Source organism: Lonchura striata, chromosome 9 (assembly GCF_050655825.1).
Source record: "Lonchura striata isolate lonStrDom1 chromosome 9, ASM5065582v1, whole genome shotgun sequence".
Lineage (NCBI taxonomy): Eukaryota > Metazoa > Chordata > Aves > Passeriformes > Estrildidae > Lonchura > Lonchura striata.
The window spans coordinates 28,068,418-28,089,283 of NC_140711.1; the positions used below are offsets into that span (position 1 = coordinate 28,068,418).

The 20,866-nt window shown below is 47.4% G+C and overlaps 1 protein-coding gene across 7 annotated transcripts in view; it reads right to left on the reverse strand.

Annotated features, from left to right (window-relative positions):
- LOC110480370 (uncharacterized) overlaps positions 1 to 20,866 on the reverse strand; it is a 199,336-nt gene that overhangs the window by 39,263 nt on the left and 139,207 nt on the right. For all 7 annotated transcript variants that reach the window (XR_014957412.1, XM_085588049.1, XM_085588048.1 and 4 more), the window contains 13 exons: positions 19,732 to 19,854; positions 16,959 to 17,096; positions 14,629 to 14,751; positions 13,635 to 13,757; positions 12,574 to 12,732; positions 10,155 to 10,286; positions 7,163 to 7,291; positions 6,866 to 6,994; positions 5,612 to 5,746; positions 4,501 to 4,635; positions 3,925 to 4,050; positions 3,476 to 3,607; positions 2,515 to 2,643 (listed from right to left, as the gene is read on the reverse strand). Coding sequence is in view for 6 of the 7 variants with exons in the window: in XM_085588049.1 (XP_085444175.1) it covers positions 2,515 to 2,643; positions 3,476 to 3,607; positions 3,925 to 4,050; positions 4,501 to 4,635; positions 5,612 to 5,746; positions 6,866 to 6,994; positions 7,163 to 7,291; positions 10,155 to 10,286; positions 12,574 to 12,732; positions 13,635 to 13,757; positions 14,629 to 14,751; positions 16,959 to 17,096; positions 19,732 to 19,854 (1,713 nt within the window). In the remaining variant the exon portion in view is untranslated. The remainder of the gene's footprint in view (positions 1 to 2,514; positions 2,644 to 3,475; positions 3,608 to 3,924; positions 4,051 to 4,500; positions 4,636 to 5,611; positions 5,747 to 6,865; positions 6,995 to 7,162; positions 7,292 to 10,154; positions 10,287 to 12,573; positions 12,733 to 13,634; positions 13,758 to 14,628; positions 14,752 to 16,958; positions 17,097 to 19,731; positions 19,855 to 20,866) is intronic.

The following is a 20,866-nucleotide window of genomic DNA, read 5'->3' on the forward strand; positions in this document are numbered from 1 at the left end:
TGAGGAATTGACTATGAGCCTGTTTTCATATGCTTGAAGCATCTGCTACTGACCTCAGTTAGAGGTGAATGTTAAGGTGAGGGCCATGGGCCTCTGATAAGACCATTGCACATTTTTGTTGTTAATAAATACAGGACTCCAAAAATTCCTAGATTTCCTTCTGTTATGTACATATGAAGTATTTCTATATGCCTGACCTGAAATAGTGATTTTCAAAGGGTAAGTGCTGCCCTAAAACTGAATAAATAAAACCAATACGGAAACTCTTACGCCACAACCCAAATATACATCAATCCTATCCCTCTGATGAGATCCTAACATTAAAAATAGCTGCTGGATCCAAAACAAAGCTGAAAATACCTTTTTCTGGAAGTCCAATTGGGGAAAGCGTCTAACCCTGGCGAAACGCGAGAGCGCGGCGCGGGGCAGAGCGGGGGCGAACAGCCTGGGAGCGTTCCCGCGGGGAACGACCGGGACAACACAGCCCCCAGGGAGCTGGGATTTGGGAGCTCCGTGTGCTGGGGAGGCAGGCACTTCCTGAGCTGGCAGTGCTGCCCGGTGAGTCCCGGCTGGCAGGAGCAGGCGCCCGTGGCGGGGTCGCCGCCGCGGCAGGCGCAGGAGTTGGCGCAGCCCTGGCCCCAGCGGCCGCTGCTGCAGGCTGCCGAGGGAAACGGGGTCACGTCCAGCACCACCCCCAAACCCTGCTGCACCTCCACGTGAGAGAACACAGAGTACATAAAATAACACGGGGTTAAACTCCCAGCTGCAGCACAGGCGCTAATTGTGGAAATGAAGAGCATTTTTGCTGGCAGGACACAGGCAGATATTACCCTATCCACATAAAACTAATAATTCATAAGCTGGGCCAAGGGACATTTAGGTTAGATGTTAGGAAAAAGTTTTTTGCTGAAAGAGTGTGTCCTGGTTTAGGGCAAACTTGGGAGAGAACCTTCAAAGGAGTTCCTCTAGAAAGCAGACTTGAGTGGCACATTCAAGTGGCTGAAGAGCGATAAAGATATTAGTCTTATCTTTATCCAGAGTGATAAAGTTCTGGAATCATCTGCCCAGGGAGATGGTGGAATCACCACCCCTGAGTGTGTTTAAAAAAAGACTGGATGTGGCACTCAGTGCCAGGGTTTAGTTGAGGTGGTGTTAAGGCACGGGCTGGACTCGATGATCTTAAAGGTCTCTTCCAACCTAGTGATGCTGTGAATCCACACCCATCAGTCACAAATCTATAATTTAATGGAAATAAAATATCAGCTATTGACTCACTCAACGAAAATCTGCATAACCAGAATTAGTTAATGGGTTTAACCAGGCAGATTTGGGAGCACCTTCCATGCTTTCCCCAAAATACTGGGAAATGCAGCATGGACACAAACGCATCTCACAATGTTTGTTAAAGGAACTTACTGCTTTCATCCTAAAATCACATAGCACTGTCACAATTACACCAACGTACCACAGCATGTCCCCTCTTTCGAGTAAACGATGAAGATGAAAGTGCCAATTAGGGCAACAGAAACCTGATTTTGGAGTTGGGAATCTGTTTAATCTGGTCTGCAATAGCTGGAAGAGCTGCTGTACCAAGATACCGCTGCAAAACAATTTTTCTCAGATCTTATCCTGAGTAGAAATAAAAGCTTTCCTTTGTCGTGGTCTCTCAATTCTCTAGACAGCCCAGAGAGTCGCCAAAAGCCATCTCAGTGGTTCTACACACTACCAACTGGCTTGATTTTTAAAATATGCATATGGGTGGGCACTTCAGATTTTCCCAGCATTTTCTTCAGCACAGAGCCTGAGAAGTCAGGTGCAAAACTTGCTGCTATCAACACTGCCAATTAAATGATTTTATGTGTATAACACCAAGTTTAGAAAGAGGTTTGTCTTCTATTGGCTTTTTGCAAGAGGCATCACAATGAATCAAGCAGAAGAGATGTGTCACAGGAAAAGGGAGAATAGCATCACATTTATATGGTGCCATCCAAAAAGGGCAAATCTACTCTCACACAGCCACCAATATGGAGAACGATGCTAAAGTCAACAGAAGGATGCTCTGCTCTTCCAGAGAACAGAATTTTTCACAGCATTTATATTCCTAAGTTAAAAAGTGACCTTTAGACACACGACTCTACATGCCACTCACTTGTTGAATAAATCTCCCCCAAACAAAATGAGAAATGGAGAATTAATCTCAAAACTAATCTGCACTGAAAATGAAAAACAAAACTGTCTGTCAGTCAAAATGCTGACGGGACAGATGGTATTGGGCAAAGGGATCCATAGTGTTGAAATAAGAGCTTATATCAATACTTTGCGCTTCATCAGCCATCTATTTCAACGCTTTGAACCTGGATAATGAAGGATTATAACCACCCAGGCTGTGCAAACCCACAAACACACCGTTTCAGAAGCAGTAAGATTAGCAAAACTATATTAAAAAACTGTAATAAACTAAGAGCAAACAGAGCAAACGTGCAGTCCCCAGAGGTTCTGGGTGCCCTGACTTACGGTGTTTGCAGTCGTGGCCAGTCCAGCCCGGGGGACAGGAGCACTCTCCAGTGACGTGGTGACACTGAGCACTGCTGCCACAGCTGCACAGCCACAGGCAGCCCTGTCCGTAGTGCCTGTCGGGGCAGGCTGCAAACAGAGACAGGCTCTGACTTCACCCAGCTGACAGCCCGGCCACACAATCATCTTCCCAAACACAGAGCAGCAGCTCACCCCCTAAAACAGGCTGAATCCAGGGATCAAAACGGCAACACAGAAGTATCTGGGATCTACTCACACCCTGGGTGTCTGGGGCTGAGTCTTGGAACGTGGGAATGCCTGAGTACAGGACTGGAGGAGGAAAACCTTCCTCAAAAGCCATTTTATGACTAACAAGAATTAAAAATGTGCCACCACCGTGGTCTTGCGCAAAGCAGAGCTGTCCTGAGAGCCTCTGTGCAGCTCAACAGCCTCGCTCAGGCAGCCTTTTAACACCCAGAGGCAGAAGAGCAGCACAGAACAGTTCCTTGAATGTATTCCCATGATCCCTGGCTGCAGGGATAGCACTGATACTGCCCCCTCATCTCCAGTATTATTTAATCCTAAGTGATCTACACCAAGGAGTGCTGCTGCAAATGTAACTCAAGAATGATGCCACGTGGGCCAGCTGGTCACACCTCTTGCCAAACAGCCAGGATTACACCACCAGCAGCGTGGCTGTTAAACATTGCATTTCCAAGTACAGCTTGCCATAAATTAGGTCTAATGATAACATCCATTTGGGATGCAGCTTAGCTGATCACATGCATTTATCTGCAACCTCCCTCCCACAAATAATGTCAAACCCAAGCTGGGGAATTCCTGGAGATGAAGGGCACTTCATCTCAGAGGAGCGTGTTTTATCTCACAAAAGAGTAAGAAGGCAGAAATCACACCATAACCTGACTTTCTTTTCATGGGGAGGGCTGAGGCAAGGACTCACTGGCAGAGCAGGATGGCCCAATGTAGCCAGGGGGACAGTCACAGGCTCCAGTTTCCCTGTTGCACTGTCCCCCGTTGGCGCAGGGCTCGCAGGAGTTCTGGCAGTCTGGTCCCCACTGGCCATCTGGGCAATCTGGAGAAAAAGCACATGAGGTGTAACCAGTACCATTTTCTGTTTCAGGACAGTTGTAGATTTCTGCTGTTACTCCGAAGAATTTAAAAATAACAGTAAAACTGAGCTGGATTGTTATATTATCTCTACAGCCCTACATCCCTATCAGCCCAGTCATTAAACTGCAGCACAAAAGAAAGCTGAAGAGAGACCAAAGGCTCTCTCCCAATTTCCATCACAGTTTGTCTGTTTATTGGTTTGGGAAACAGCCAAATTCTACTTCACGTCACATCTTCCAACGTCAGGCACTCCCTACCTTGGTCCAGCACCTCACACACCTTGCTCACAGGCAGCACCAGTCTTCCCAGCTGGGCAAACACACTGCCCTGTCCTCGGATCACACAGGGCTCCTCCACAGCTGCACCTCTGCCTGCAGCCCATCCCAAAGCTGCCAGGCTGACAAGCTGGACAAAAAACCCCAAAGTCATGGTTAGGAGCATTTTGAAGACAATAGGAGGAATCACGGCCACCAATTTTAAACTGAGCTGAGCTGGTAGAAGTGATCAGTGTTAGCAGTAGTGTCTGAGAAACCGGTGGTCTGAAATTAATTTTGCAGCAGTGCCCTGCAAAATCTATGCCTGTAGCTTTAAAAGCAACTATTGTTACCTGGACAAATGTTAGTTTGGGTAACTGGCCTCAGCCTTGTGCCTCGACCTTTGCAGGGAGAGAGGGAGAAAGAGAGACAGCATTTGCCAGGCTCCAAATATCAGCCTGGTTTCAGTGGGGAACTGCCAACTCCTATACACAACAAATGTACCTGTTTATCTTCAACTTCTATATTTGAATCTAAGTTTCCTGAATAAGCTTTTCCATCCCAAGTGTATCTCCCAGGGAAATATGCAGTGAGTACCTACACAAATGGCATTTTTCTCCATGAAACCCAGCTGGACATGGATGTTTGCAGGCTCCTGTCTCAGGATCACACAGAACATCAGGAGGGCAGCTGCATCTCAGTTTGCAGCCAGCCCCATAAAACCCTGGGGTGCACTCTGAAAATAGAAGCAAATACAGAACATGTATAAGAAAAAGGAAAAATTAAGAGAACTGAACTAAAATGAGAAAATAATTTGGAAGAAACTTGCAGAGAATATATTACAATGTACATTTTAGAGGTGTTAAAAAGTGTAAATAATAAATGTTTACATTTCAAAGAGGTTACTGCTTAAATGTAACCCAGAAACAGAGTGGCAGAATGCTTAAAGATTTATTCAATTAGAATACTTGAGGATGTATTCAATTAAATACATTATGGAATTCTCCTCTTTGATGTCTAAGTTCTGCTGCTCTTTGCCTTGTGCACAGCCAGGGCTGGGCAAGGCATGCTCCCTGTCAGAACTCAGCCCATCAACAAGAATTATAAAAATATTAAATACTGTCATTATTGTTGTCCACCAAACCCACCAGAATTACTGCCATAAATCCAACACAGTCCTGCCTGGCCAGAGAAAATGTGAAGGGAGAATCTTTATTGTGTTCTCCACTGCTGTCTGGAAAGGGCTACTGAGACATGCAAACATGAATGCGGGATACAATTCTCTTTGAACTACCCCCAAAAACTACAAAGAGTAAGTTGAATTCAAAGAGCTGCAAATCTGAAGGAAAAGTTGCATTACTGAACCTGCTTACAAATCACCCTACTGCCATAAAACACAGATTTTGCCACTTATTTACTGACTGTGTCAAAAAAGCACAGAAATGAAAACTCAAACCATCTTCATTACTTAATGTTGTATTAGGATTTAGGTTCTGGATTTTTGTTGTCATTTGACCATGTTAAAACTCCTCCAATTCCTAAGCTCACCTTCAGTGTCCCTGCAACCCTAGCAGGGTTAAAACTCCACAAAATCATTCCTAGGATACGAATATATGAGTAGCAGCAGCCAGAGAAAGCAGATGGGTGGAAGAAGGAGAAGTTAGTGGGTCAGAGGAAGAAGCAGATGTGGGGAAGCCAGCTGGGGGTGGTACCTTTGTGGCACTTTTTGCCGTGGTATCCAGGCTGGCAGGTGCAGGAGCCGTTCCTGGGGCTGCACTCCAGCGTGTGCTCCTTCACACACTGACACTCCTCCGAGCAGCCCGCGCCGAACGCCCACCGCGGACAGGCTGCAGCCACAAGAAAAGGAAGCATCAGCTCTGGAATTATGCAGGAGCTGGCTGGAATTGCACACTGCTGCAGGATGCAACTGCTGCAAGAGGCAAAACCTCTGTCTGGCTTTCAGGAGTACGCCCCTGCTCCACAGCAGCACCTGTGCATGCATGGGTGGGTGGAAGAAGGGTTTACATGATCCCTGGGCTGGGCCTTCATTTTGTGTCAAGCAATACGTGGTGAATGCAAGAACCAGAAACATTTCAAAGCAAACTCAGTTGATTTTCCGAATGAAAAAAAAAAAAAATGGGTGCACTCCAAGACAAAAACTTCCATAATCAAACCCAAAACAAAATAAAACTAAAGATTTTTGATCTTGCACAGATTTTATAAACAAAACGTCTAAGTACAAAGAAACTCGATAATCTATTTTGCAAAATTTTTGTTTCAATTCTTTTTATTCCATCTAATGTCTGATCCTCATCCTGTCCCAGCCAGCCCTGCTCCCCAGATACCACTCCAACTCATCAGCAGTCACCAACCAGCTCCAACCAGATTCCAACCTCAACAATAACCCTAATGTTTACTTGTCCACCCCACCTATAATCCTCAGCTTTGAGCATCAGGAAATCTCAGTCCTCACAGCAAAGATTAATCACTAGAGTAAAAGATTAATGAGGCATCTGGGGCTTCCTGGCACATCTCAAAAGTCCTGTCCTCCTGCTACTCCCAAACTATTGCAGAATCCAAAGTCTTGATCATTTTATCACAGAATGTTTTGGATTGGAAGGTAATAAATCCCATCTCCTTCCATCCCCTGCCATGTCCAGGGACACCTTCCACAGTCCCAGGCTGCTCCAAGCCCTGTCCAACCTGGCCTTGGACACTTGCAGGGATCCAGGGTCAGGCACAGCTTCTCTGGGCACCCTGTGCCAGGGCCTGCCCACCTTCACAGCAAAGAACATTTTTCTAACAGCTAAGCTAAACCTCCACTGGTTTAGTAAATCCATTCCTTGTCCTAGCACTGCCTGACTGTGCACGAAGTCACTCTCCTTCCTTTCTGCCAGCCCCCTTTAAGTGATGGGGAATCTTTTACAGCACACATTGAGCAGACCCCAAAAACCCCGGGGACTTACTGAGGTGGCAGAAGCGGCCGTAGAGCCCAGGGTCACACAGGCAGGCTCCATACAGTCTGTGGCAGTGGCCATTGTTGGCACAGTTGCATGGTTTGTTACAGTTCTTCCCAAAGAAACCTTTTGGGCAACCTTTGGAGTGCACAAACACAGGAAGCATCAGCGCCTGCAGGTCAAACCCGGATCCCAGAGCGGTTTGTGGCCGAGCTCTGCGCAGCCTCGCCAGCAATGGCTTTTCTCACCCTCTGTTCTGCTCAGTATTTAAAACAAAGGAACACGGGGGCAGAGCTGGAGCCGTACCGTCCTCGCAGAGCTGGCCCTGCACGCCGGGCGGGCAGCGGCACTGCCCCGTGCCGGGGTCACACCGGCCTCCGTTGCGGCAGCCGCAGACTCCAGCACAGCCTCTGCCGAACGTGCCGGGGGGACAGGCTGAGGAGAGAGCAGTGAGTCAGCACAGCCAGAAACACTTCCCCTCCTGTGGGAGTCCAGGGCTTCCCTCTGGCTGCCCTGGCAGGGGTCAGGAACCCCCCTGGACAGAGCCCCCAGAGACACTGTCTGGGATCTCTGTCCATGGAAAAGGGTTTTCAATCTTACAGGGTGAATTACAAGCTCTCAGGGTTTGATATAAGTAATAATTAAGTGTGGTGTGGGCGCAAAAGTAATACCAGGGAGTTTCTGGTATTTAATGTTTGTAACATCCCACTGAGGGCAGAGCCCCACACGCTGCCCTGCAGGACAGAGCTGGGCAGGGCAGCAGAACATGTGAGAGATAAACAGAATAAACAACCTTGAAACCAGCACAGACCAATTATGGCTTCTTCTTTGACAATGGGGCAGAAAAACAGAGACTTTCTACAATCTCAGAATCATCAATACCTCAGATTCCAACACCCTCTGCTGAACAGCCAGCAAAACACGGCTCTGGTCATTGAGAAGGGCAGCAAGGCTGAGGAAGGGTCTGGGACACAAGTCTTGTGAGGGAGCTGGGGGTGTTCAGCCTGGAAAACTCATGGGAGACCTCATTGCTCCCTACAACTGAGAGGAACTCTGAGAGGAGCGTGCAGCCAGGTGGGGATTGATCTCTCCCAGGCAACCAGCAACAGGGCAAGAGGACACAGCCTTAAGCTGCACCAGGGGAGGTTCAGGTAGGACATCAGGAGGAATTTCCTCAGAGAAAGTGTGATCGGGCATTGGAATGGGCTGCCTGGTGGAGTCACCATCCCTGGAGGTGTTTAAGAAGAGACTGGATGTGGCACTCAGTGCCATGGGCTTGTTGAGAAGGTGGTGCTGGGTCATAGGTTGGACTCGATCTCAAAGGTCGTTTCCAGCCTTATTGTTTCTTGTGATTCTGTGAAAACTGAGCAAGGAAAGAGTCCTTTTATTTGACCAGGCTCTAAATGAAGTCATATTCTTCTGTAAAGTACATCCACCTGATGTTTACTAGGACATCTCAAAGGACACTGAATTAACCAAGCTTTGGGAAGCACTGTCACGTATCCAACCCTCCCCCTGCACATGCTCCCCTCCCCACAAAGCGCGGGCTCAGAAACCATTGCCTGTCAAGTCCAAAGCTTAAACATCAGAGCACAGCTTTGAATGCTCAGAGATAAATATTTTAAACATTCTTCTTTTCTCTCCCAAACGCTATTATAAAAATAATATCTTGTTTTTCAAATGTAGTTTCTGAAACTCCCCAGGTAATCATGGCAGCAATGGATCCACAACAGCAAAAACAAACTGTGAGATGCAGCCTTGCTCTGCTGTTTGCAGCCTGAGTGAATACAGTTGCTGGAGTCATCTGACTTCACTGACGTTTTATCAATGTACATTAAGAAAGTTGACATTTCACATCAATTTCCATTTGGCTTCTTTGGAGCATTATTAGAGAAATTTAGTTCTAGTTTTCTCCACTGTTTTAGCTTAGCCTAAACCTGCTTGCCCTAAAAACATGAATTGTGCTGTATATTAAAAAATGCAAGAGAAAAGAGTGAAAGCAATCACATATAACTAATTCATACAGAGAGATATTGTATTTATCACTGTCCCTGCTGACTTCATCAGACAGCAGGTTTATCTCAGTAACACAGTCCTATTCAAATTCTTTAAATTCCAGAGGTGAATTCCATTAGACTACATGCATGGAGGTCTAGTGCAAATACACATCACAAATGTTGTTATTCATGAAATGAACTAAAGAATTTGGATGCTGCCTTGAAATTTTTATAATCTATCCTGAACTACCAGCACACCAGGGACAAAAGTAAGAATATCCTCACTTGATAGCTTGAACTGTCTTAGACAGACTGGAAATTATCCTTTTAATCTTCCCTATTCTATTCTCTTAGCTGCCCCCAGTGTTTACAAACCAAAGCCAACATCAGTCTCCCAAAATAACCACAGGCAGACTGCTGGTTTCAATCACTTGCTTGATTTCTCTACATTTCTGTCCATGTGATGATGTCTCCTAAACAATCTTGATGGCAATTAACCTGAAGAGTGCTGTCTAGTGATGTCAAGTAATAAATTTTCATCGACTTTTTGTCTCATCAGTGACAGCAAAGACTTTCTGAGAATGATGGGCCATCATGTCACACACCACAAAATGGAGAGACCCATCTCAAACAGGAAATCTGCTGTATGATGTCTCAGACAAGCAGCAGACAAGTTTTGCCAAACTGCAGATGAAGAACAGCACATCAAGAAATCACCACTCTCTTTCCTATGGGTTTTGACACATACTTCTGAATCAGAAAGATCTTCTGCCAGGAAACAGGAGCAAGGAGAGTGAAAACCTGTTATAAAGGGCACTGACTTGGCAACGGAGTTCTGAAAAATAGCATTTCCAATGTGAAAAATTAACTGCTCCGAGAAAGTAATGCTAATAATAAAAAGAATGATAACTAAAAAGAAATGGAAAACATAAGAAAAAAATTTAAAAGGCAATGTCTTGGGGTGCTACAATGGAAAACCTCAAGTTTAGCATACATGTCCACTGAGAGTGTCACACCAACTTCTGGGACAAGACTTCTGGAAGTCACCAAGGTAGGCTGTGGAACGAAGCATGGCCAAGAAACTTCAGATATTTAGGACAAGGATGATTCTGTCCTGACCTTCACTGGAGTGCAGGGACCTCTGTGTACTGTGGCACCACTTACACTCCTACCTAATGTGCCCCAGCAGAGTAAATTCGATTCTGACACAGCTGCGCTCCTTCAGGAGCTTCTCAGATGAGAAGTAGAAGGGGTTCCTCCATCCCCCAGCTGCAGAGTCCCCTCCCAGCCCCTGTACTCACTCTCGTTGCAGATGACGCCAGCCCAGCCGGGCGGGCAGACGCAGCCGCTGCGCTCGCTGTTGCAGCGGCCCCCGTGCAGACAATCCTCACAGCTCAGGCTGCAGTCCTGGCCAAACGTGTCACCCAGGCACACTGGCAGCAAAAAAACCACACGGGGCTGAGTGAGCAGCCAGGCAAAAACTCCTCCACGAGCTCTTACCTACGGCCGGGCTGCGAACGCCGCCGGTTTGGCACAAAAGCAAAATGGGCATTCCCGAATTCCCCTCTTCATGTTTCTAAGCAAAAGGAAAGCTGGGTGTTCAGCTGGAATTTGCTCCCCTAAATGCTGTCATTCTCCAGCCAACAGCACTTCCAGCTACCTTTTAAAAGCAAGAGTTTTGCCTTCGGAAAAGGTGAATTTGCACCCAATGCTTGATAACATCGTATATAGCTGTAAGAATTTATTGGGACTTTCCTTCTCTCCTTGCTCCTTCTCTCTTCCCTGTTCTTTTATTGCAGTAAGTGGATGTAGTGCTACTTAAACATAGTGCAGTGGTATTTTCAACCACACAGTTTGAGTGCTCTAGGAAAACAAAGCAAAATACACATTTATCATGTCTCTTCTCTTCATGGATATGAAGAGTTTTATATAGGAAACCTGATATGAAAATGCATTTGTTCCCTCTCCTTTCCCACACTCCTTTTATCCCTTGCACCCTCATGTTCTCTTTGTTGGGTATATTGAGACAGGCATGCAAAATAAAGTGACTGACTGGTAAAATACTTCAGTGGCATTGAAGATCCCATCCACAGAGTTTAGAGCCTTCAAGGCTTTTTGGCTGTGGCTGGAGGCTTTTTGGAAGGGGATTTTTAACAGCACCTGAAAGTGAGCTGGCAGCTGATTTCAGCCTTAATTTCAGTAAGTTACAGGCTGGTTGCATTTCACCAACAGTTTTCTGTGTGAGGCCAGATTTCCTCTAGGTTTGAGCACCCAACTGTTCTCTTTTTTTGTAGCTGAACAAATGCCCAAACTTTCAGGGACATTCAGAATCCCACTGCTCCCACTTGGAAAAGGGTACAAATTTATACTTCAGGAGAAGAATACAAACCGCCATTAAAATCATCATGCTTCCACCTTAAAAAGTCATTCAAGTTATAGAAAATACTTAATTACTTGCACCAGCTTACTGTTAAAGCAGGCTTTTTTATAATACAGATAGCAGCACACAGCCATGTCTGAAAACACAAGGAATAAATTACTATTCAGGAGGTAAAAGAACTTACTAAACCATTTAAAGTTCCTTTTCTCCATCACCTTTTCATACAAACCACTGCATGCTGCAAAGCCTGAACTCTAGAAAAAGTGCAGCTGCTCAGCTGTGACTGATAATACCCAAATTTCTGTAGCTAAATATAAATAAAACATGCAAAAAGTGGCCAATAAATATTTGATTGTGGTTTCTAGGCCTGATAATTTTGCCTGTGGTTATCTCATTTATCAGTTTCCCAGCTGGTTACCGGTGTCGTTGAGTCCGGCTCTACACTGTGTGATTTGGGAGGGTCCTAGCAGTTTTGTTCTTAAAAATAAGGTGATTTTTTATTAAAGTCAAGACCAGCTCCTGATTTTTGCCCATAGGGCACAGTCCTCAGATGGGTAATTGTAGAGTTTATATAAAAATCATGGACACACATAGGAAAAAAACAGAAATCCTCCCTGGTGATTCACCAGCACTCAGCACAAAGCAAATAGAGGGTTTCACCTCATAAAACTCTTAAAATTGTGAAGTTTCCACCTTTGGGTGGAAAGACTGAATCATGCAAAGCCCAGGTGGGTGCAAAGCTGTTCTGCACCCACTCCTGTGACTGTGGGTGCTCCTGTGCTGTGTGCCACCATGTGAGCTGAGCAATACATGGATGGGTTGGTGCTTTCCCCAGAGAGTCAAGGCAAGCCTCAATCTTCAGGGGATTGTTTTTAACACAGACAAAATGCAAATATCTTAAACAAAAAGCCTCCAGTTGTTTTGAAAGGGTTTGTAAACAGGGACCCATGCTCCCAGCTCTAGGAGGAAGGGAGTGTTTCCCCAGGGTTTAGTGCCCTGCAGGAAGCCATGGCATCCTCTCACCCCTGGCATGATGAGCTCTCCCTGGGTGCTGCCCCTGGGGCTGTGAGCATCCTGCTTTCCAAGCAGCCTCCCAGCCACTGCTTGCTGTGCTGCTCACTCTTCCCCTGCCTCCCTCCCAAAGCATCCAGGCAGCCTCCTGGCTCCTCCAACAGGTCCCATTTGGGATGGAACATGGACACAGGCAGGATGCAGGAGTGCAGGATTAACGCTCACCCCTCCTCCCGACGCTGAGCCCTGGCAGCCCAGCCCCAAATCCTCTCCCTGGGATGATTCCCCCCTGGTTTCTGTGCTGGCCCAGGGCCCTGCTGCTCACTCACCGACCCTGTGCACCAGGGTGAGCTCTCCTCGGGGGTCTCCATCCTCGGCCAGGGCCCCGAGGGCGAAGCGGAGCAGCTGGGGGGGCCCTCGGAACTGCAGCCCCGGGGCCCCAGCCAGCCCTGCTGCCTCCTCTGCATCCGCCTCCTCCTCACCTAGGGCTGGACAAACACAGCCATCAGCACCCCAGCCTGCCTCCACAGCCTCTCAGCTGCATCTTTTCTTACTACTACGATACCATTAGATGTTCCACTGACCCCTCTTCCCAGCAGTCCCAGCCCAGGCATTTTCTCATCCGGACTTACAGAGTTTTACAGATGCCCTCCCCACCCCATCTTTCCCTTTTCTTTCTTCTGGAAAAAACTCTGCTCCTGGAGAATCAAAATTAAATGAGGAGATTCATTTTCCTCACTTGAAGTTTGAGATTATTTTTAGTTAATGAAGGTCATTACTCTTGCTCGTTTTGGAGATGACAAATAGAAAGTGAGGCTGGCTGAGCAATTTATTTTCAGAAACATTAAAACCTGGGCCTTAAAATGACGGGAAATCAGTTGGCTTTCTTTTTGGTGTTGGTTAGAATATCAAACTCTGGCTTAAGGTTTAGCAGTTGCTAAACTTGGTCATAAAACTGAGTTGCTCTGCTAAACTCTGGACTGGTTACACTGGCAGAAATCCAGGATAACGTCACTGACTAATGGAAAAGTTGCCATGGTTGATCAAAGGAGAATCTGGCTACCCTCGTTTTTTTCCCACAGGATGTTAAACTTCATCAAATAGTGCAAGAGAAGTGTCAAAATAGTATTTATTTCTAAACCAGGAGCTTTAAGTTTTCAAACACGTCCAGGGGATTTAAGTGTTCATCTGCCATTAATCTTTGGCAAAACCCATTACTGGAGGATGAATGTGGATCCACGCACTACACGTAGCCCTACCCTGGCCATGTTCAAAAACGGCTCAAGCTGGGCTCCCAAATTCCCAGGATCTGTGAAAATCCCCGTTCCAAAATCACTTTTTAAATCGGTGGGAAGTGTTTAATGACCCTCAAGTTTTGAGAAGAACTCACCCACGCAGGCCCATCTGCTATCCCCAAGCCTGTAACCCTCCTTACAGGCACACTCGTAGGACCCCAGGGAATTCACACAGAAATGGTCACAGTTGCCATTATCCAGACGACATTCATCCACATCTAGAAAATCCAGACATAAATGGTGATTAGGAGCAAGTACTTCTGCTTGGAGAGCCCATGCTGTGCCCAGCTGCATCTGACAAATTATTCTATACATAAGAAAACACAATTTTTCTTATGTGTTTTGGGGCTCTCCGCTTCTCTCTGGTATTGGAGGCATGAAAACATTTCAGGGCAACAGGGAGCAGATTATTTCACTGAAGTTTTTGTCTCGAGTGAAAACAGATGCTTTAAGCTGTTAAGCTCAGTTGATCCTTCAGTTATTTTGAGGGCTCTTTTTTTGTGGAAGGAGTGTTTTAACACACATCAATATAAAGTGTCCATGGAGAGAGGAGGGAAAGTTTCTCTCTGCTGGCTCCTCTCCCACATCCCCACTCCCCCACGCTGGATGCTGGGTTATTCCTGTATCCCAGCTTCACAAGGAGGAAATTGCACATTTGTGAAACCTTATCAGCAAAGCTGGCATAGGGTCAGTGACTCTCATTAGAGCAGTGCCCACAAAGCCCTGCAAAGGGCTTTGACAGCATTTCTTCTGCCTTGGGCTGTGATTAGTTAGTTCAAGCCACTGGTACCAGAAGGCTTTTGACAAGGGCGTGGAATGATGCAGGACAAGTGGGAATGGCTTTACACTAACAGAGGGAAGGTTTAGACTGGATATTAGGAGGGAATTCTTGACTCTGAGGGTGGTGAAGCTCTGGCTGCTCAAAGAAGCTGTGGCTGCTCCATCCCTGGACAGGGTTTGAAGCAGCCTGGGACAGTGGGAGGTGTCCCTGCCCACAGCAGGGGTGGAATGAGATGATCTTTGGGAGCCTTGCAGCCCATCCCATCCCATCCCATCCCATCCCATCCCATCCCATCCCATCCCGCTCACCGTCGCAGGCGCAGCCGTCGGCGCTGAGCTGGAACCCCGCCTTGCAGGCGCACTCGTAGCCCCCCGCGTAGTTGATGCAGAACTGGGAGCAGCAGGACTCTCCAGTCTCACACTCGTCCACATCTGCAAGGAAAGAGCAGCACGTCCAGCCCTTGAGACACCCCCAGCTGCTGCCACAGCTCTGCTGAGAGCTTTTGTGCTGCTTTGCACCTTCTTTCAACCACATAAACACTGGCTGAATCCTGAATCCTGACAGCAGCTGCCTTCTATCTTCTCCCAGAGCAGCCAGGACCCTCCACGTCCTGGGAGAGGCATCTCCTCTACAAGTCTGAGCTGCCATGAGGGGATTTACAAACACCAGCTGGTCTTGCGGGTGATCAAGGATAGGACCCAAGGGAATGGCTGGAGGTGTGTCAGGGAGTTTTAGGTTGGATATCAGAAAAGGTTCTTCCCCCAGAAGGTGCTGGGCACTGCCCTGAGGCTGCCAGAGCTCCAGGAGGTTTGGACAATGCTCCCAGGGATGCACAGGATGGGATTTGGTGTGTCTGTGCAGGGCCAGGGATGGGACTCAACAATCCTTGTGTGTCCTTCCAACTCAGAATATTCTATGGTTCTACAAAAAGAGACAACAAGGACTCACCAGCCCTCAAAACCATTCTGTATAACAGCAACCTACATCTGACCATTTAGACTTTACATTCAACCTCATTCAGTGCAAACCAACGATGCTCTGATCCAACCAGGCACTTGCTGGACAGCAGCAGCTTGGAAGGTTCAACTGTAGTTTTTGGTAACTCATTTCCTGTTGCCTCCTCCTGCTCTGTGCCCGCTCAGAAATTGGTATAATTGACACCACTGTTCTGGTGATTAGATAGGAGAGCTGAGCTGTTATCTGTGCACTGCAGGCTCCTGGCTGCTGTCAGGCTGCTGAGGAGGTCAGTGGCCATCCAAGGGCCACCTTGTCAATGCTGAGTCTGCAAAATGCTTCTGAACATGGCCTGGCTGAGCAGCTGCAGATGGGAAAGGTCAGTGTCTCAATTAACCTTGGAAGGAGCACCAGCTTTATGAGGAAACACGGACAGGAGAAAGAAAATGTAATTAATCAATCCAGGTGAGGAGGTCAGTGTGAAAATGATTAATGCAGGTTATTTGAAGGCAGTGTTTTCCAGAAATGTCACAAGCTGAGCTCCTCTGCAGTGCCATCAGGTGATGCCTTGCTCTGGGTTCCAGAAACAGCCCCTTGTTTGTGCAGGAATGCAAAATCTGCATCCAACAAAAAGGAGATTTTTGCTGTTAAGAGCAACTTTTCATGTCTTCAGCCTTCCTCTGCGTTCTCCCCCTTCCCTTGCTGTGTCTGGAGTATCTGCTTCCCTCTGAGCTCCCCAGCAGCAGGTCACTGAGCTGGGGTGTGGGCAGGAGGCTGCTTTGCCTCCTGTCAGCTCTACAGACAAGACTGTGTAACCCACCCACCCCTGAGAGGCTCTGGATCCAAATCTGCCTCCCAAACCTTTTCTGGTTTTGCTTTTTAAGCTCCATCATCACCCACCCTTGCAGCCCTCAGTGCTTCCCTCCTCCTCCTCTCTCCTGCACTTGGCTTTTTTTCCTTGCAAGACTCCTTTTGTCTGTAATGCCTCTTACACTCATCAGTGCTCCCACTCTCTACCTCTTCTCATCATCTCTTATCTCACTACACTGCTTTGTGGTGCCTGTTCCTTTTTCCATTCTCCCTCTCTTCCTGGCTATTCTTAAAAATTGTAATGGCACAGTGACAGCAAGCCCAAAGCAGAATGAGATACATTTTGCATGACAAAAGCCATAAACAAAACAAAAACAGAAAACACACACATAAAAAAAAAAACCTTGTAGTAGAATCACTTAAAACATGAATGACTTTTTAAGCTCTTGTCTCAAAATAAACCCAAATCTAACTCTGCTGCTTTCACCTCCCGAGTGAGACTTCTCACAGGCAGAAGTGCAACAACCTCATCACTGAGCAGATCTGATGAAAACACAGCAGGCTCTGGAGCACCAAGTGGAGTTTGGGCATGAAGGACTTGGGAATGGCTGTGCTGCTGCTCCCACCACCAGCTGAGAAGGGGAGGGAAACAAAGTCAGCTCTGTGATGCTTGGGCTGCCCAGGGTGAGACACAGCCCTGGTACCAGGCGATGCACCAGTGCCACTGGTGCATCAGGGACCCATCCCAAGCCGGAGCAGCGCGGTGTTAATCAACACCTGCAGAAGGAGTGGAGGCACGCGTTTCCCTGAGCGACAGCTCTCCTGCGGGCTCCCCGGGCCCTTCCAGCCTGCTCCCTGCTCCCAGCACGGTTACCTGGGCAGGTTTTGGCGTCCCCGGCCAGGCGGTGGCCGTGGCGGCAGGAGCAGCGCGGCCCCGCCGCCGTGTGCTCGCAGCCGTGCTCGCAGCCGCCGTTCCCGTCCCGGCAGCTGTCCACGATTTCCATCTCGATGCCTTGCAGAGGAAGAAATCAGAAAGGGTGTTAAAAGGATCAGCCTGCTGGAAAGCAGCAGCCATGGGGGCTGTAGCAGGGAGTGTAAGCAGCTCACAGCCCCTCCCCAGCGGAGCAGGCTTTGGAGTCACTGAGCTCCAGGTGCTCGTGTCAGAACAGAGAATTCAGCCAGGTAAAGCTGGTTCAGTGATCAGCAGCCACCTCCTTCCCAGGTTTCCTCAGGTTTATGCTTTGTCTGGACACAGTGGAGGAACAGAAGCACCTGAGGAGCCCTGGTGGTGCCCCTCAACCCAGCCTGACACAATTCCCAAAGAGCAGCTCTGAGTTTTGCACGGCAACGGCAAAGAGCTGGGTTCTGAAACATCCCCCAAACACAAAGGCACTGAAACTTCCTCAGCAGAGCCCTGCTGGTGGAATGGACACCCAACCACAATGCAAAACAATCCCCAGGTTTTGGTTCTTGGGTGTCCCTCCCAGGGGGACACAGCAGCTCCTCTGCTGAGCCTTTGTCCCCTGCAGCTCAGGCAGGGTGGCACAGTGCCACTGCCAGCCCCCTTTGCCCTGACAGACTCCCATGCCCTCCTCATGTGGCTGCACTGGACAGTCCTCAGAACACCCTGGCCATTTCCAGTGAGAGCCCTCACATGGAAAAGGGAACACCTGGCCACCTCTCTCCCACCCAGCTACTTCATCAGATGGTTTCTCCAGGAAAAAAAGAAACCATAGAAGTTCTCATATAAAGTTTTTCATGAAGGATTAGCCAGCTTTTGTTAAAGAGCTATTTAGAGAGAAAATAATCTCTCCTGCTATGTAGAGAAACTGAGAAACTCCCTTCCTAAAGGAGTCACTGTACCCCCAGAAACACCCCAGCTCAGAGTGGTGGCCATCAGATCTGGCACAGAATTTCCCCAGACACATATGTGTTGGTGGGCTCTGGTCCTACCCCTCTCTGTGCTCCCAGGGAGCAACCTGCTTGCCAACAAGAAATGTAATTCCAGCTGGAGGAGAGTATAAATTAAGAGAATAAATATCACTACATCTCATGCATAGTGTGATTATTTGCACCAGGGAGAAGAAATCGTGTCTCCTGTCCAGTGTGTTAAGCTTGGATTTAGTAAACCTAGCAATTAAATGCAGAATCTGACTTCATACACAATCTTCATCATTTACTTTGTCTCAGCTCTTCATCAGTAAAACTGAAATACCAGCTCTTCCCCAGTCACTGGGGAAATGAAAGAATAAACAAGGACTGTAAATTGCTCAAACACTGGGATAATCCTGATCATAAATATATGCAGAATGTTTTTATTTTTATTGTTTGCTCTGCAATATTGTACATGAGGCAGAGAGAATCACCATCCCCTGAGATCTGCTGAACATCCAGAAATATTATTATCAGAAAAGCACAATGAAATCTAAGTGGTCTAAACCTCTTTTTTATGCCTATGAGAGAAGATTTCATATCTATATATTAATCACATTTCCTCTGCCATTGCACCACTCACAGTTCCCCATCACCTATGAAATAACTCTCCAGGATGTCTCTCACATAATTGGGTTTTGTTTTTAATGTATGTTAATGCTTTGAAACTGGATTTCATTCTTAATAACTATTTCTTACACACACATTCTTAAATAAAGCACTCATTCTCTGGCATGCAGCGTATTTTCCTAAGGAAGCTCTGCTGAAAGCTCTTGCACAGTATTATTAGATTGAATGATCTTTGCCCACCTCTTTGCTAAAACAGGTCATGCTTTTGTCTGCATTCCAGGCAGCTTATGTTAGGTCCATAATAACCCCAAGTCTTCCACATCACCTCCTTTATTAATCTAAATTTGCCCTCGAGGGCAGGCCAGGGATCACCTATCAGCTAACAACACTGGGAGCCAGTCCCCCTCTCCAGAAAAGCTGTGTTGATTAAGAAACCCTGCTCGCAAGAGGTAAGCAAAGACAACAGGGCTCGCTTTAGATTGGGATGTTTGAGTGTTTCAACTGTTTTATCATCCCAAATCTTCCTTTTTTAGTTGCCTTTTGGTTTTTTTTTTTTTTTTTTTTTTTTAAAGCATCCTCTTAATAGTGTCAGCAATCTCAGAAGAAACATAAGCAAACCCAGATAGGCAAAGACAAGAACAGAACATTGTGCTGGTTTTCTCTTGCAGAAGGGAGGAAGAGGAGGAGGAGGAGGAGGAGGAGGAGGAGGAGGAGGAGGAGGAGGAGGAGGGCAGGGATGAACGCATTTCACAGAACAGCAGCAATCTGGTAACTCTGCAGCAGAATTCAGCAGACTCTGAAGATAAACCAACGGGGCTATTTGCTCTTTGAAAGGCAGTAATTAAGGTCTGTGAACACAGGCTTAAGAGCTCCTCACCCTGCAAACCCAGCAGAGGAAGGAAACAGTACGAAGCCTGATCTTTTGCATACATTTACTCTGCTGGGGATGCTAATCCCAGAGAAGCAGAAGCGAGGCCTGGCAGGGAGCAGGGCTGGGCAGGGATGGGCAGGGCTGGAAAGGGATGGGCAGGGATGGGCAGGGATGGGCAGGGATGGGCTGGGATGGGCTGGGCAGGGCTGGGCAGGGCTGGGAAGGGCTGGGCAGGGCTGGGAAGGGCTGGGCTGGGCTGGGCAGGGTCACTTACGGTAGCAGCGCCGCCCGTCCGCGCCCAGCTCGAAGCCGGGGCTGCAGGCACAGCTGAAGGAGCCCGGGGTGTTCACACAGCGATGGGCACACCTGGCCCTGCCCTCGGCACACTCATCCACGTCTGCAAGCACAGAGAAAAGTCCTTCAGCTGGATGCTGAAATGAAAAATAATGCTGGTCCACGTGGACGTGGCTGCGTTTCCAAGTGTCTGCTGGAAGGATTATCCTACACAGGACAGCACCCGATGAGCCCAGGAACATTGTACTCACAGTATTCTCCAGAACAATCTTTTTCTGAGCACCATTGACCTTGACCTTCTCAGTGTGAACATTTACAGTATCAAACACTGTATTTGCAGTATCAGCCAAAGCTACTTATTTATTATTCCTGTAAAAAGAGCCACGGCAAAAGAAGACCTCATGTGAAGAACTCGGAAGAAACTTCCAAAACTCTGAAATTATCACCATGCCATCCAAGCCATTATAGTTAAATTAATGGAACAGAAAACAGCTGATTATTTTCTGAATGTCGGATGATCTGGATGAAGTGGTGGTTGGGTTTCAGCAGGGACCATGGAGACAGATCAGCCCTGTCCCTGCAGCTGCTTTACAGCAGTGCAGTGGGGAGGCACCTGCTGCAACCACAGCAGCCCCACCAGCCCTGTGAGGAAAGGAAAAGCTGCAGAGCTTCAGGTGGGGAGGCTGCTCTTCCCCCAGGCTGCTCCTCAGCTTCACACTTGCTGTATTCTGGAGTTAAATGTCCCCAGAGGTGCCCAGCTTCCTAAAATCTCAGCAGAACATAAAAGTACTTTTAAGGAGTTAGTTAAAACTTTTAATTAGTTTAAAAACAAACAAACAAACAAACCCACAAAAATTTACACTAAATACAGCTGCACAGAACACCGACCTCTATGCAAAGACTGGTATCACACATGGCAAACTCCTGATGCATCTCCTGTCCCTTCCCATTTTGAATCTTTCTGGAAAAATGCACATTATTTATTGCACCGATGCTGGGTCAGTGTCTGGAAAATGGCAGGGAGCAATCTGATGTGCAGCTCTTCACCTTTCATCCCAGCAAACCACACTTTCTAACAGTTTTGCCCCTCCACACGTGCTGTGCCCAGTGCTGAG